The 14,501-nt window shown below is 40.7% G+C and overlaps 1 protein-coding gene across 1 annotated transcript in view; it reads left to right on the forward strand.

The window, feature by feature from the left end:
• The window catches only part of faf1 (Fas (TNFRSF6) associated factor 1), a 59,871-nt gene that overhangs the window by 27,287 nt on the left and 18,083 nt on the right, over positions 1–14,501 (forward strand). Inside the window, exons 9-13 of the mRNA XM_061077877.1 lie at positions 5,795–5,890; positions 6,021–6,144; positions 6,672–6,735; positions 6,839–6,920; positions 11,491–11,645. Of these exons, the coding sequence (XP_060933860.1) occupies positions 5,795–5,890; positions 6,021–6,144; positions 6,672–6,735; positions 6,839–6,920; positions 11,491–11,645 (521 nt within the window). The remainder of the gene's footprint in view (positions 1–5,794; positions 5,891–6,020; positions 6,145–6,671; positions 6,736–6,838; positions 6,921–11,490; positions 11,646–14,501) is intronic.

A 14,501-nucleotide genomic window follows, 5' to 3' on the forward strand; every position in this document is an offset into this window, starting at 1 on the left:
AATCCCATTCACTTCAGCACACACACTCCATAAAATTATTTTAACATACAAAAAAAACAGTGGTTATGTAGGCTTCAAGTAATAAATAAAAAGAAAAGACTATTACACATCTTTAAACAGAACAGTGGCATAAAGGAAATTATGAGATTTCAGTTATCAGGTATAGCTCAATGACTGTAAGAAAACAGCAGAGGCTGCACACGCTTCACTAACAAACACACAGCCCTATATACTCAAGTGCCTGGGTATGAGTCCTAATAATCTCTGATTAGTATTAGTGTGTATTGCTGAAGTGCAAAGTGAGCGCGGGCTAACAGGAGAGCGGTGAGGAAGGATGCTCCAACAGGATACTCCTGCATGGTATTAGGCATCTGGGCCAAATGTGCATCTGCCATACTCCTTAAGTAGCGGCGGTAATTATTGTGCAATGGCAGGCCGCATTGCAAAATCAAGAATGTAACAAATACTAATAGCAACACTGTTTGCTCAGAATTTAGTTAATATTTCAGTACTAACCATAAGTAAATGTGGCCAATTTAGAACATGTTCTTGAAAACCCTCCCTTCATACTAATAAGGAGAGTTTCATCTTCAGCAAGGCTCAGCCTGGACAAGGTGACCAACAGGTGTTTAGGGTGGGCTGCTCTCTGCCTTCTTTTTGGCCTCCCTCATCTCACTGTTCTTCTCCTGCTCCATCAAAGAGAAAGTGGGTTAAGGTGGTAGTGTGGTTGTGATTGCCGTCAGTGCAGCTGTCAGTAGTAATTATCTCACACTCACAGCCAGACACCTAATCCAAACACTGCCTACACTAGAAAAGAAAAGAAAAAACTGAAACACAGAGAGAATGAAGGGAGGGAATGGGAGGAAAAGAAAGGTAGAGAAGGGGAAGAAAGGGTTGAAGGGGAGAGAGGCAAAGAAGGGAGGGGGGGTTAAGCGAGAGAGAATTCTTTCCCTGTATCGGCCTCTGAATGCTTCGAGCCTCAATGCAAGTGTTAATTAAAAGAATCCAAAAAAGAAGAACCAGTTCCTTTGTGTGGAGAAGGGGGAGAGGGTCACTTAGGGGGGTTAACCTCACTCCCTCCCCTACCCCCCTTTACCCCGTGCCCTGCGGCGCTTTAGCCTTGTTTCCACGTTTTACCACTGAGCCACCAAGCTGCACTCGTGTACCTCAACATCGGGAGAAGCCGTCGGGTCAAAGTGAGGAAGAGGATTGAGAGGCACTCAACTCATTTTTTTCCTTTCAACTCCCCTCCTTGAATCCATGTCAGCCCAAACCCTCCACGCCGTCTTTGACAGGGGAAGCGATCAACTTTATTTATACACTTATGAGACCCTCAAATGAAAGCCTCTCATTGTGAGGAGTGGGGGGGTAAAGGGTTTATAGGGATCCTCTCTGCAGCCGCTGTTAAGACCCTCACGTTTGATTGCCACTCGATCGGGGAATAGGCAGAATTTATTTAGGGCCATTCCTTCTCATGCTTCAGGCTCAGTTAATCTTTTTCCGTCTCAGTACCCACAACTCTATCCAGGCTTTCGCTTTCAGACCTGGATCCCATCATATCCTCAACTACCTTAACTTTTATTAAGTCCCAGATGTTTGTTTTTCTTTTGTCTAAAAACTTCAGCTAACTTACATACATTTTACTGTTAGAAGATGTTTTTACAATGGAGTACTAGATCCATATTAATTATTTTAAGGTTAAAGTTTTTTTAAGTTGAAATGTACAAGAAAGTCATAATATGATAAGAAGTAAGTTGTTATCGAGAAGAAAGTCATATTTCATAATAATGTAATAATTTTATGAGAAATAAATTCATTATTTTACGAGATGAAAGTCGAAAATTTATTTGAAAAAAGTCTTGAGAACTTGTGCGCACCAGAGTTCCACTCCTGGATCCAAAATGTTGAACCAATCTCAAAATGCCTTTGCATATCACGCAGATGTAACCATCGACTACTACCAAACATATCCTCCTCCACAAATTCTGTGGTTGTTTCTTCAGATTAGAGACAGTTTCTAACACAATCTTTTTAAAGTCCTGTCTTTATTATGACTTTATTCTCGAAATATTATGACTTTATTCTAGAAATATCCGATTTTCCCCCTTAAAGTGGTCCCAATACTCTTATGTAGTTGTTGCTCCATTACTTTATAATGGAGAGAAAAAAGAGAAATGAATACCGTGGGACCAGAGCACTAAATTCGTTAGAGTTGAGTTTGGAGTTAAGTGTTATTCATCGGTGTCCCTGGGACACTGAGCTGCCCTCGCTGTGACACTTGCATGATTCTCATGGTCAAAAGCACCTCTGCTACTAATTGGTAATACACAAGAAACACTATCTCTCTTCTATTATCATTTTTCACACCTCTGTCATTGTGTCTGGTGTAACTGACGGTTCCTGGCCTCTAGGAACAGTTTTAATTCAGTGAGAAACAAGAGTTGTGTTTTCTTAGTCTTTTTTTTTAACACATTTAACCTTTACAATGAGTAAGATGTGAGGTGCTGTCAGATCCTTTAGAGGTGATGTCACTCTTGGTTTGTTTAATTTCCACATTGCACATCAGTCTAGCCACTGTGTTTTGGGGAGTTTGCTTTGCTTAAGACAACATGGAAGAGGAGTACTCATCAGGATATTATTCATTCTCCAACCTTCAGGGGAGATACGGCCTTTCTCATGTCTCTCATGTGTTACTGAGCTTATGGGAATTTAAGACATTATGGTCAGTATAATAACCAGTTTCAATTAACTATTTTTTTTTAATTATGAAATGTTTGTTCCTCTCCTGGCAATCACTTACACAGTTTATTAAATAAACCCATGTAAACAATAACATTTTGGGCTATACTGTGTATGAGAATTAAGACGGAGCCTGATAGAAAACTAACTGAGCCTGCCCCGGATCCAACAGGCATTTTTTTAATTACCGAATTTTTGTCACAATCCGACCCGACCTGTGGGGTCCCAATAGGTCCCCTAAGGCTCGGGTTGGTTATCCTGGCTCTATGTGAATTGACATATCAGGGATAATGAACATGGTAATCAGGTGATCTAATGTTGCATAAACTCCTCCATCATATATATATATTTATATTAGGGCTGGGCAACGATTACAAGTTGTAATCGCGATAAATCGCATGATTTCCCTGATTAATCACGATTAATCGCATTTGTATACGCAAAATCCAATAATGAATTAAAAAGTAGTGTATAGCGCAATTTTATTTTCAATGTTCTGCCATATGAACGAAAGTGCCATAACATTTTTTGTGCAAACAATTTTAACATCAGCATTTAATACAGTAGCAGTTAAATAAAATATTCAGTGTAAATCTCAACTTAACAATGTTATCAAAGCAAATACAAAATTAAAGCTCAATACCACTGCCAGGGCATTAATGTTATCCTCTTCGTTATGAAAAATGTATACTCCTCCCTGCGTCTAACGTAGTCTGCCGAAGCCTCGCTCCACTTGCTGTTTCGTTGAGTGATTTGCTTTATTTAGGTGATATTTTAGACTGGAAGTACTCCGGTGATAAGAAAATTCACCTTGGCAGTGGCTACATATTACTTTGGTTCTGTCGACTCCGCCGTCTGGAAGAACTTTAAAATTAAAATGGCCATGTAAAAGCTCCGTACCCTAATCCATGGTTGTTTATCCGCCAATTATTTTCTTTTTTCCAGTTCCGCAGCAGTCAGCAACAGACTTTCACAAAATAAAAGCCTGACTTTCACAATAAAACAATAAATAATCAAACCTGAGTTAATGCGAGATAAAATAATTATCTGAGTTAAATAAGTGATGAGTTAACTCGATTAAAACGAGTTAACTCGATTAAAACGAGTTAACTTGCCCAGCCCTAATTTATATATTTCTGGTTTGGGGGAGCCTGATAAAAAAGTCCAGCAAATTAATCACCTGATATATTATAATACACCATTGATTTGTTTAAATACTATGGTATACTCATTTGAACAAAATCTCTGGTGGTAGAAAAATAGATCAGACAGCCTTCGTCTTGGCCACGATTGTTTTTTTTGTCCAAATATTATGGTCTTATGGCGGCAACTAAATTACTTTCTATTGCTTCAAGGATGAGTTGGTGTGAAAAGATAAAAAATCGTAGACACAGTACTTTGTCAGATACTTTGCTTCTTATCAGTGGCAGGTACACAGCGGCACTCACAAGTGAGTCCATGTTGCTGACAAGGTCGAGTGGTTACACTGTTCTCTGCTGTTCCAGAGGCCAGCATGAGGGACCGCTCTACAGAGAGAGAAACTCCCTGCACACTGTGTAGCCCTTTTCAGACTCAATTGGCGTTGCATGTAATCGTCTCCTGATTCAACTGCGTCCAGCTGCTCTTTGTGTTCCGTGGCACCTGACAATAGAGCAGATCACAGGAGCTCTGCAGGGGACGAGCAGCTTCGCTGCCTCTTATCACACCCTGCCTGCATGGCTGCCCGGCCTCTGTCCTGTAGTTTAGAAGTTCACTCTCCCAGAAAAGTATCTGCATCTGGCCTTTCTGCTCTGCTCCTGACAATTAAAATGTGAATTCATATATTGTTGTGTTACTGTGACAAGTATCAGTGTATTAAGGCTAGAAGTCATGGTTATATGTTATATAACCAGTTCTGCCCACAAGTCACCGTTGAAGGAAATTAACAAGGTGTGTTGAGTAAAATAACCTTAAGATTTGGTGTTATAAAGTGGCTCTGCATTTATTATATGTTAGGAATTGAACTAAAATCTGGCACAGTGCTCTTTAAAAGTGAGGTATCTCCATTTCACACTAGGTCCTGCAACAGCCTTGCCTGTAATGTTGATGTCCCTCGAGGTCTGAGCTTGGAGTCATGAACTGTAATGAGTCCCTGCTGAATGCTGACATTTTCAGCCCTGGCTACAGATTTAGGGAGCTCATTAGTCAGGTGTTCTGTGCAAACCACCATCATGCTGTTCGCTATACTGCAGGTGTACAGATACCTCATCAAGGTCTCCCCTTATTAGAGCGACAAGCAAGTCTTTGTTCAAAAGTCATGAAATATGTCAAGATACATGCTAGGGCTGGGCAATTAACCGAAAATGTATGGAAACTGAAATGTATTAACATATACCTTGTACCGTGGTGTATTACCGTGCTGCATGTCCTCCCTCCTTACTCCCCCTCTGATCTGCACTCACTTTAAACTTAAACAATAAACGCCAACACTAATCAGAAGTTATTTGGACCTGAACAGTACTGACGTTTGCTTTGTGTGTGTGGGACAGAGACGAGCAGTCACACACTCACACACACTCCTGCAGACAGGACAGAAGTTCTTCCCGCAGATTATGATGCAACACATAAACATGAATTCAGCGGGTTTTTATAAAGATCAGTTCTACGTGTGAGTGATTAGAAAAGAGCAGAGGAACAGAGGCACTTGTAGATTACCACTGAGTGAAGTGCCTTGCGTGTTGGGGGGCTGTCTGTTCACGATCTGGACAGGTGAGGTATAGACATAAAATAATCGTAATGGAGGTATTATCTTGAAATAAGCGTGTTATTGATTTGAAGTCGTATCGCCAAGCCCTAATACATAGTTAATATAGTCCTACATTCAGTCTTTGGTATGGTCCAGTCACGATTTGCATTTATCATCAATCAATCCTTTGATGAACAAGTAGCACACAGTTCAACTTGATCCCAACTTTTAATAGCCTACTCGGCCATTCATATACATTTCTAGGATCATAATTAACTGATTTACTTAGTAAACTAAATATGACTCTTTCATTATGTTTTCTGTTTTTAGATGACGCTAGCTGTCTCTGGAATCAGCTATCCCTGCCATCACCTCAGTGTCTGTCGCAGATCCTCCACAGCAAATACCCAAGAGCCCACAGAAGAGGTATATACAGGGATATGTGCATTACTCCCCCCGGCTCTGTGTATACATGCTGACTAATACAGCATGGTAACAACAAGTGCTTCTGTTAATTACCTCTATCTTGAAGTTAACTAATAAATTCTGTTTACAGTGCGCAGATGTCCACATGATCAGTGACAGTGAGGGGGATGATTTTGAGGATGCGTCAGAGTTTGGTGTGGACGATTCAGAGATGTTTGGAATGGGCTCCTCAACCTGTCGGAAAACACCCATGAGTACGTACAGTAAAGCAGCATAATGATGATAGGTTTGAGCTCTTAAAGGTCCCATACTCTAGAAAGAGAACTTGATATTTCCACAATTTTTTTGATTATCAAATGGGTCTAGTTGCTATATATATACTGGAATGTGTCAATCAATCCCTCATACAAATGTACATGTTTTCACAAACTGTGCCTTAAGATGAGATGGCAGGTCCCCTTCTGCCAGGAAGCCAGATTTGACCATAAGCTCATTTCAGAGCTGACTGACAATATTAATTTACCTGTGAGTTTTACCAAGCTGCAGTCATAGGGTGGAATTCTTCACTTTACCTTCAGTGAGAATCGTGAGAGAGGAGATTTAAATTTATATTCAGTTGACTTCTTGTACTTAAAACCTCCAATAATTCTTATGTCTATCAAAACTTGAAAAGTGAAAGTGAAGTGTATGAAATGGGACCTTTTCTTGCTGCAGTGACGCTATTCAATTTTAGGACTGCGCATGCAAAACCTGACTGTGCAGTATTTTTTGGTAATTACAGTGCCAGAGAACAGTGAGAATGAAGCTGATGCCTTACTGCACTTTACTGCCGAATTTTCCTCAAGGTGAGTCATCCGTCACATATTGATTCAAACGACTTCGGAATGACACAAGGATGGAACGTAACAATATGTTTTTATGGACTGTTCTTTTATTGTGTGTTTTTAGGTATGGAGAGACCCACCCAATGTTCTTCATTGGGTCTTTGGAGGCAGCGTCTCAAGAGGCCTTCTACGGCAAAGCCAGAGATGTAAGTAAGCTAATGGGCCTCATGAAAAAAAGTAATTTACAGAGACACTGTAATAGCTGTCTAAATCGTACTTATCATGTTGCCCTTATATTTCAAACATCTAGTTATGACAATGGGTGAGATAAACGATCCTTACTTTACCAGTGTTGGCTTTTCCATTAACACTGATGTCGTTCTTGTCTAGTCGTGTTTTTTTTAGCAGTTTTCTTTGCCTAAAACAGCACTGAGAAGAAACAGGTGGGAGATTAAAATGTTCATAGTCGATATTCTAACAGACTTCTGTATATGCCTAATCTGCTCTTTTCCAATAATGTAGACTGGTTCTTCCCTGTCATGAGGACCACTGAGATAGAGTTCATTAAGTTTGTTTACCTGAAGCTTTATGTAAATACACACAACACAAGGTTAAGATAGATTATTAACAACTGTGTTGTACAAAACCATAAATTACCTTCATTTAGAACAAGAGGAAGTTGTAATGAGTTGCATTTATGCTGTGTTGGCACTGTCAATTTATTTAATCCAAATTATAAATCCTTTTCAGACAGGGTTTACTACTATCTGTCTTCTCTACATGTTTTGCTGTGCAGAGACGACATTGATATCATTTCATCAAATTTTCACACTGACAGATGAGGCTTTATTTTTAGCTGTCCACTCCCCACCCCCCCTTGTTTTTCAGCTTTTGTCCTTTTAGGGATGCTTGTATCAATTGACAGCTTGTGTGGATTACAGCCTTATTAGACTGTGAGAACACCGCAAGATGTGAGGGGAGTTCAGATCACCCAGCTCACAGAGCTGGGTGACAGTAAAGGCACAGTGCAGATAACACACTTGGAAAGGAGAGGAGTGTTAAAAAAGTTAAAGGAAGACGTGGAGAGAAGAGAAAGAGTAGGAGAGGTTGCAGTCCGAGAGCAAGGCATGTGTAGTGTGTGAAATAAACAGAGATGAAAAAAAAATCTAAAGTGGTGCCTGGCGCCTCGCCTGCTTCCCAGCTGATCTCCTCGTCTAAGCCAGCACAATATGGCCGAGGTCTCCCTGGTGTTCACACACTCAGTACTGTACAACTGAGCTCCACACGGCGCAGGAGCGAAATAGTATTCATTTTCACTGTATTTAGTTTTTATTCTGGGCGAGCTACATTTAGCCTGCCAACTGTGCCGTGGTTAGCGCGGCTTTAGGGAAGCTGAATATGTGCAAAGAGTTTTGCGTGAAAACAGAAGCTATTTGATCTGTTCTGTGTTTGTCTTGTTTTATCACGAGCATCCTAGATGACAGGCCAAAACATGCCGCTTTCGACGGTTTCATTACACAGTAGCATATGTGCACTGCTCCCCCCCTTCTGTCAATCGAGTCATCGCATCCTTTGCTCTTTGGCTCCATTAGAAAAAGAGATCTAGTTTTTGTGTCCTCGTCGTAGAAAAGGCCCACTTCATTAAGGGGATATTGGAATAGGGCAGATTTCACTGAAGGGGGTTTCTCAGTGGGTTTATAAACAGAGGAATCAGTCTCACTCTCTCAAAGCCTGGGAGAGGCTAATCACTAAGCACAACACTAAATTTGATGAAGTGTTTCTGAAGGTGTGTGTTGGGACTGTTGAGATTGACTCAATCCATCCTTAATGAAAATGCTTTGGGCTGCAGAGCTGAGCTGAGCTGAACCCCCTTGGGGATCAGTGGTTAGTCAGAGTGTACAGAGAGATCGGCCACCCATCACTAGCCACGATCCTCACTAAATCCCCATCAACGCAGTGGTTAATCACTCTAACCCCACTCTCCTCCACTCTCGACTCTGCTCTCCTGTCTGCCACACACAAAGCCACATCAAAATTCATAGCCTTGCTTGAGAGGAGAGTTCAGGGATTTATCACTGCCAAGTGTCTGCTTTAAAACCCAGAAATAGCCTCGCAGAAAAGAGCACCATCGAATCAAAATGGCAAATGGCATAAAGAGGTACGAATATCTATCAGATCACAAGCAACACTCATGAGTTATAGACTGATTGTACTAATGCATAAATATATGGACTTGGAATTAAATTAGTGTCGAGTTGAAGTGAAAAATGCAGAAAACCTCAGCGACCAATCAGTGGTTGATCAGGAGCTTGCATAGCCAAAAGACTCCTACTTCCCTTTAGAATGTAATTTCAAGCTGACACGTAATTTGATTTGTTTAATCACAAATAGAAAAAAAATCCGATGCTATTTCTGTCATATAGAGTTAATGTGTTTTCCACAGCACGTGGAGAATATCCTGTGTGGGTTGTGGTCAATCTAAATGTGTTTTTCCCACCATGTGATTAAGGTCATTAGATCAGTCATATGAGCTCTTCAGTTTGACGTATTTGTTTTTCTAGACTGAGCCTGCCATCGGTAGAACAACCACTATCTGCACCTCACTGTTATTCTTTCACTCTGTTTGTAATTGCATATATCTGTATCTAATTCAATGGCATTTTTTGACTCTGTTAAATAAATTATACATGTGATTGAAATTGACACCATAAACTAGGAGAGAGTCGGAGAAAGACATCGGATTTCCCTTTCTAAGTCCCACAAATTACATATTTAAGATATTGAAACGCAAGAAGGGCACTCAGTTGAGTGTATACCTCCACCAAGGCCCAAAAGACCCAGGCCCCACAGTTAAATCTACTGGATCCAGATTTTTATTTGAATCTGCACTGAATTGCACACACTAAATATGCCTGATTTTGTGATCAAGATCTATTTATTATTCAAGATCTATTCAAAAGACTAAATCCTCTACTGGCAACGGGAAATATATCAATTGTCTTCTTCAGTTTAAGAAAACCTGTGTTTGACTATTCATTTTATTGTAAAAGAGCAAACATGATAACTGTCGTTTTAAAGCATTGTTTTTTGGACTGCATTGATCTATCAATATTTTACAGAAAGGATTTATGAAAATTAGCATTGTAAACTCACTCAAACTGCCTTTCCTGTGTAAAAAAAGCATAGATTGCTGAAGCCTCGCTATGTGCACACTGTTCTGCTCTGTGAAATCTCTATTCTCTTTCATGCACACAAAGCAGGCTCAGATTCATGTGAACAGGTGTGAGGAAGGACTATGGGGTCACTATCTCGCTCAGGTTGGACCTAGTAATTTAGCTGAACTGAGGGATTTTCTCCTCCCTGCTACGACAGGCAAGACAAAAGAGCCAACTTGAAAGTGGAGAGGGAATACAGGGGAATGGATAGTTTAACTAAGATGAAGGAGTTCAGTTGGCCAAAATGCCCACTTTGATTAGTCTTTACACTTGCTCTAATTGAGCATGCATGTGTGTGAGTGTGAGTCCTCCACTCGTGCGAAGCAGACAGTGAAGTTTGTGCATCTGTGCATGTGTATCGGGACGTCTGTGTTTTTGTTTTTTTCATGTAGTAAAACTCTCCCTCCCCTCACCCTCATTCCTCTCTCAAGACTGAATTTGCTTGTCTTCTCAGCATGAGTGTTTAATCTTTTCAGGCTGTTGAATCGGCCCAATGAATGAGTCCCCGGGTCCTTCTCTCTAGTAGCCCTGGAGATTATTCTAAAGCACTAATCGTTGAGCAAACACAGCAGTGTTCTCCCATTCCTATTCTACAGAGGCCACAGTATAGCACAACTTCGTCTTTCACTTCCCTCCACGTTTTATGCCCTGTGTAGATTTTTTGCTTTTTGGCCTGTGTAGCCTAGATTACTGCTCCTGAGAAACAGATCCCTTGACTCCCCCTGTCACAGCCATAGTGGAAAAATGATCCAAGCAGATACTGAGAGTTTTTTATTTATTTTATTTGTTCTTTTATAGTAAGCGAAGTGACATGTAATTTAGAGAGCATTATTTCCAACATTGTCCCCTGGAACCTTTTATGTTTGTGGGTGTGTTTGTTTTTTAATTAGATTGTCAGGAGGGAGAATCTGCCAGGCTTATATGATGGTGTCAATATCCTTGGATTTGGAGCTTCGTCAATATTGTCTGGCCCTGCAGCTACTAACCTGAACAGGCTGCTGGCATTTGGTGTAAAATAAATAGAGTGATTTGTCTGTTTTGTTTTCTCCATATCTCCGTTGCCTCCAAGAGAAGTTTTATTTACACCTCTCCGCATTTGATTTTGTGTGGTATTTGCTTTTTTTGCCAGTTGTGGCCTTGCTGTGGTCTTTAGAAGTCATGTTGGCTCTGCACCCGGTGGTTGTTCGTGTCATTTTATAGTCATATATCTCCAGTGATGAGACACTGGTACGCTGCCGAGAGATTGTGACCGATCATCAGAGGAGTGGGTGTTTTCATTTCAGGCAAAGATTGCATTTTGATGAATCAGAATTTTCCGGCATTCTTGTGCTCTAGTTCGTCCTCAAACTTGTAATCTTCTGGGAGATCGCTCAAAAAAATTGCACTGCTCTGTTAACAGCCAACAATTCATTCTATAGCTTGCACAGCAAATCACCTCCTGATAAAAATCAATCTGTTGCGACGACCTTTTTCTTCCCTGGCTTGAAAAATGTCCCTAGAAAATCAATTGTACATTATACTCATAACTTTCCTTTTATATATTTTCTGTTCTCCTCCACAGAGAAAGCTGCTGGCCATCTACCTCCACAATGACGACAGTGTTCTCAGCAATGTCTTCTGCTCCCAGATGATGTGCGCTGACTCCATCGTCTCATACCTGAGCCAGAACTTCATCACATGGGCATGGGATGTCACTAAAGACGCTAACAAAGCAAGGTACTGTATTGAAGCCAGTCAGAGGGTTGGAGTGTTTTCATCAGGTTACCTGCTGGTCATTGAGCTGCGGAACTTATCACTGTTGGCATGATGTTGTATTTTTTCCCCTGATCTCTGGATATCTTACTGCCTTTACTCAATATTGGACCCTGTGGAATAAATTAAGGCAGAAATTTGTTTTTTACTACATGGGTTGGACACAGTATTAGGAACACCTGTATAACATACTTAAAAAAAACAAATATAGATAATCTTGATATGCTAATTAATAAATAGGTTATCCCTCCATGCCCTGCCCCAGTACCAGTCTGACCTCCTCTAACCCCTATACTTAATCAGGGAATCCAGTGTTTACTGCACCTAATATTTTAACTATTATTTGATGTCCTTGGTTCGTTTTTTTTTTTCTAACTCTGTTAAGCTGCTCTATAAATGTATTACTATTATTGTTATTATTTATATTACTATTATTATTATTATTTGTAGTAGAAGTAGTAGTAATAATATTATAACTTGCAACAGCACCTTACACTACCTAATTTACTCTATGTGAATTGTGGACTGGTTAGACCTGACAGCTGCTTGACTGAGCAGCTGATGAGTCCAACTAGTACAGTAGCACTGCAGGGAATTTTTTCAGCAGCCACCTGTATGGGAGGGAGTATGGGAACCGGATGCTTTGAAAACGCACTGTGTCTTTTACAGTTTGTTTAAGCGCAAACCCCGACGTTCCACGTGCAGTTTTGTTGAGAAATTAGGAAACGGCAAAAACTCTCAGTCCCAGGTTGTTTAAAATAATTGAAGTGCCCTTTAAAAACTGAATTAATTCTCAGTCCCTCTCAGAAATCGTGGCACCTGTATTAAGTATTGCATTTACCCAGATGTAAAGTTTACTGGAGCAATAACTGAACGTCTAAGCCCGGACTACATTCTTAATCCTTATGTTTTATTTATATGTGACTCGCTGTCTGGAGGAGCGGACTGTTTGCATAAATACTGAGGTGTATCTTATAAAGAGGATATTAAAGAGGATATTAAATGTTTTCAGCAGGAGAGCTGCTTCGAGTGTGTGCAGAAGCTTCTGCAAACCACCAGAAAGCCCTGTGAAGAACGCTGTTTGGAACATGTTACTGTCTTGTGTCCGTGTCATTGTCGATGTGTTCATTTAATACCTGCTGCACGACATTGTTTTTTAATTTGAAAGTCAGTGGACCTTAAAGTCAAAAGACTGTAAATTAAATCTTCTTCCATTGCCATTTTGAACTGAAGCCCGTTTGACATACAAACAGCGTTTTCACAGCTATTCGCATTAAAGTAGACATGTCCTTAATTGCTGGCATTCAGCTCTCACTCTATCGCTCACACCCTGCATCTCTGTCTTCTCTTTCTCTCGCTTCAGCTTGATTCTCTTTCTGAGGCTCTGAGGTTGCATGCTAACAAAAGGCGTTGTGTTTGCATGGTGAGGCCCCTGATTGGGCAATCTTGACTAAGCTGTATGAAAAGAGGGTCAGTGGGAGATGAAGAACTCCCCTGGCGTCCAAACATCTCTATCTCGCAATTTATTCTCAAAAGTCATTGTGCCTCCATCGGCCTGACAGTTCTGTGCAACACCATTTAATCACACAGGTTCTATTATTGGCATTAATATCTTTCATTGGATTGCAATTTTTTGGAGAAATATTCTTTATTAAGTTAAAAATAAATGTGGTCTGCAGTGTGTGATAGACAACTAGATCCCCTGCAGGTACAAGTTGTGAGCAGTGGTGGTAAATGTGGACCTGCTGAGGGCTTGATTGGGTTTACTCATTACATTGTGCCCCTGAAGAACTAAGTCCTCTCCTACTTCCTCTCATCTTTCTGCTACATCTTTTCACTCTCCCCATCCCCATGTCAATTTTTCTTTATTTTCCCTCCTCTTTCCCTCCTTCCCTCTCCCCAGAAACTCCAGATTTAAGCCTGCCCTCGGGTAGGAGCCATTTAAGAAAGGACTCGCACCTTGACCTCACCCCTCTATTATTTCTTTTAAGGAAATTCCCTCTTTCCTTCATTCCACTCTCCCTTCTCTCCCATTAGCCTCCTTTGCTTTTTGCCCCAGCTGAGCCTTTTTATTGCACATTAAAAGGCAGGCAACATCTGGAGCTTTTCATTGCACACAGCTAGTCACAGCTTCGTTGCTAACGCATGCATGCACATGTGCACGCTCACTCACTCACACACAACACTGCCTCGCCGCATTCTCACGCTCTCTGGTTGATCCAAAGTGACTGGTGATTGGCAGCAATCACACAGGCTGTTAGAGAGGTATCCTGAGTGTGTTTGACGAACCTGCTGATATTGGAATGTGCCTGTTGCTTTTCGTTGGTATTCTCTCAGGCCTTCCAGTTAAATGATTAATTATGCTTAAATACAGTTCCGCTGATTGGATGTCAGTGTAATTGTCATCCATGGGAAATGAATGTGATATGTTGGAAAAGCGCTGTGCTGTCCTGGCACATGGCAAATATTGAATTCATCAGATAAATGCCCTGAAAGTGGATCATTTTATAAGGGTGTCATTCTTCTTTTAATGCTTATTTAGTGCCAACGTCTCTAAAAGCAATAAAAGGTTTATTTATGTATAACTAATATGAACACCTGTAAAATAGACTGCTGCCCTGGCTGCAAATTTCTGTCCAAACCCGACTGAGCTCAACAGTAAATTAACCAAGCTCCCCCTGAACCCCCTGTTTTACCCAGATACAGGCAAGTGCAGTGTAAAAAATCATGTAGATAGCCTGATAACCAAACCGGAATATAATTTCAAATCTTTTGTTTGAACCCGGCCTGACTAGCTTGGGTATCCTCCCTCTACTGTAT

The sequence above is a fragment of the Limanda limanda genome, chromosome 9 (genome assembly GCF_963576545.1).
Source record: "Limanda limanda chromosome 9, fLimLim1.1, whole genome shotgun sequence".
NCBI classification, from domain to species: Eukaryota; Metazoa; Chordata; class Actinopteri; order Pleuronectiformes; family Pleuronectidae; genus Limanda; species Limanda limanda.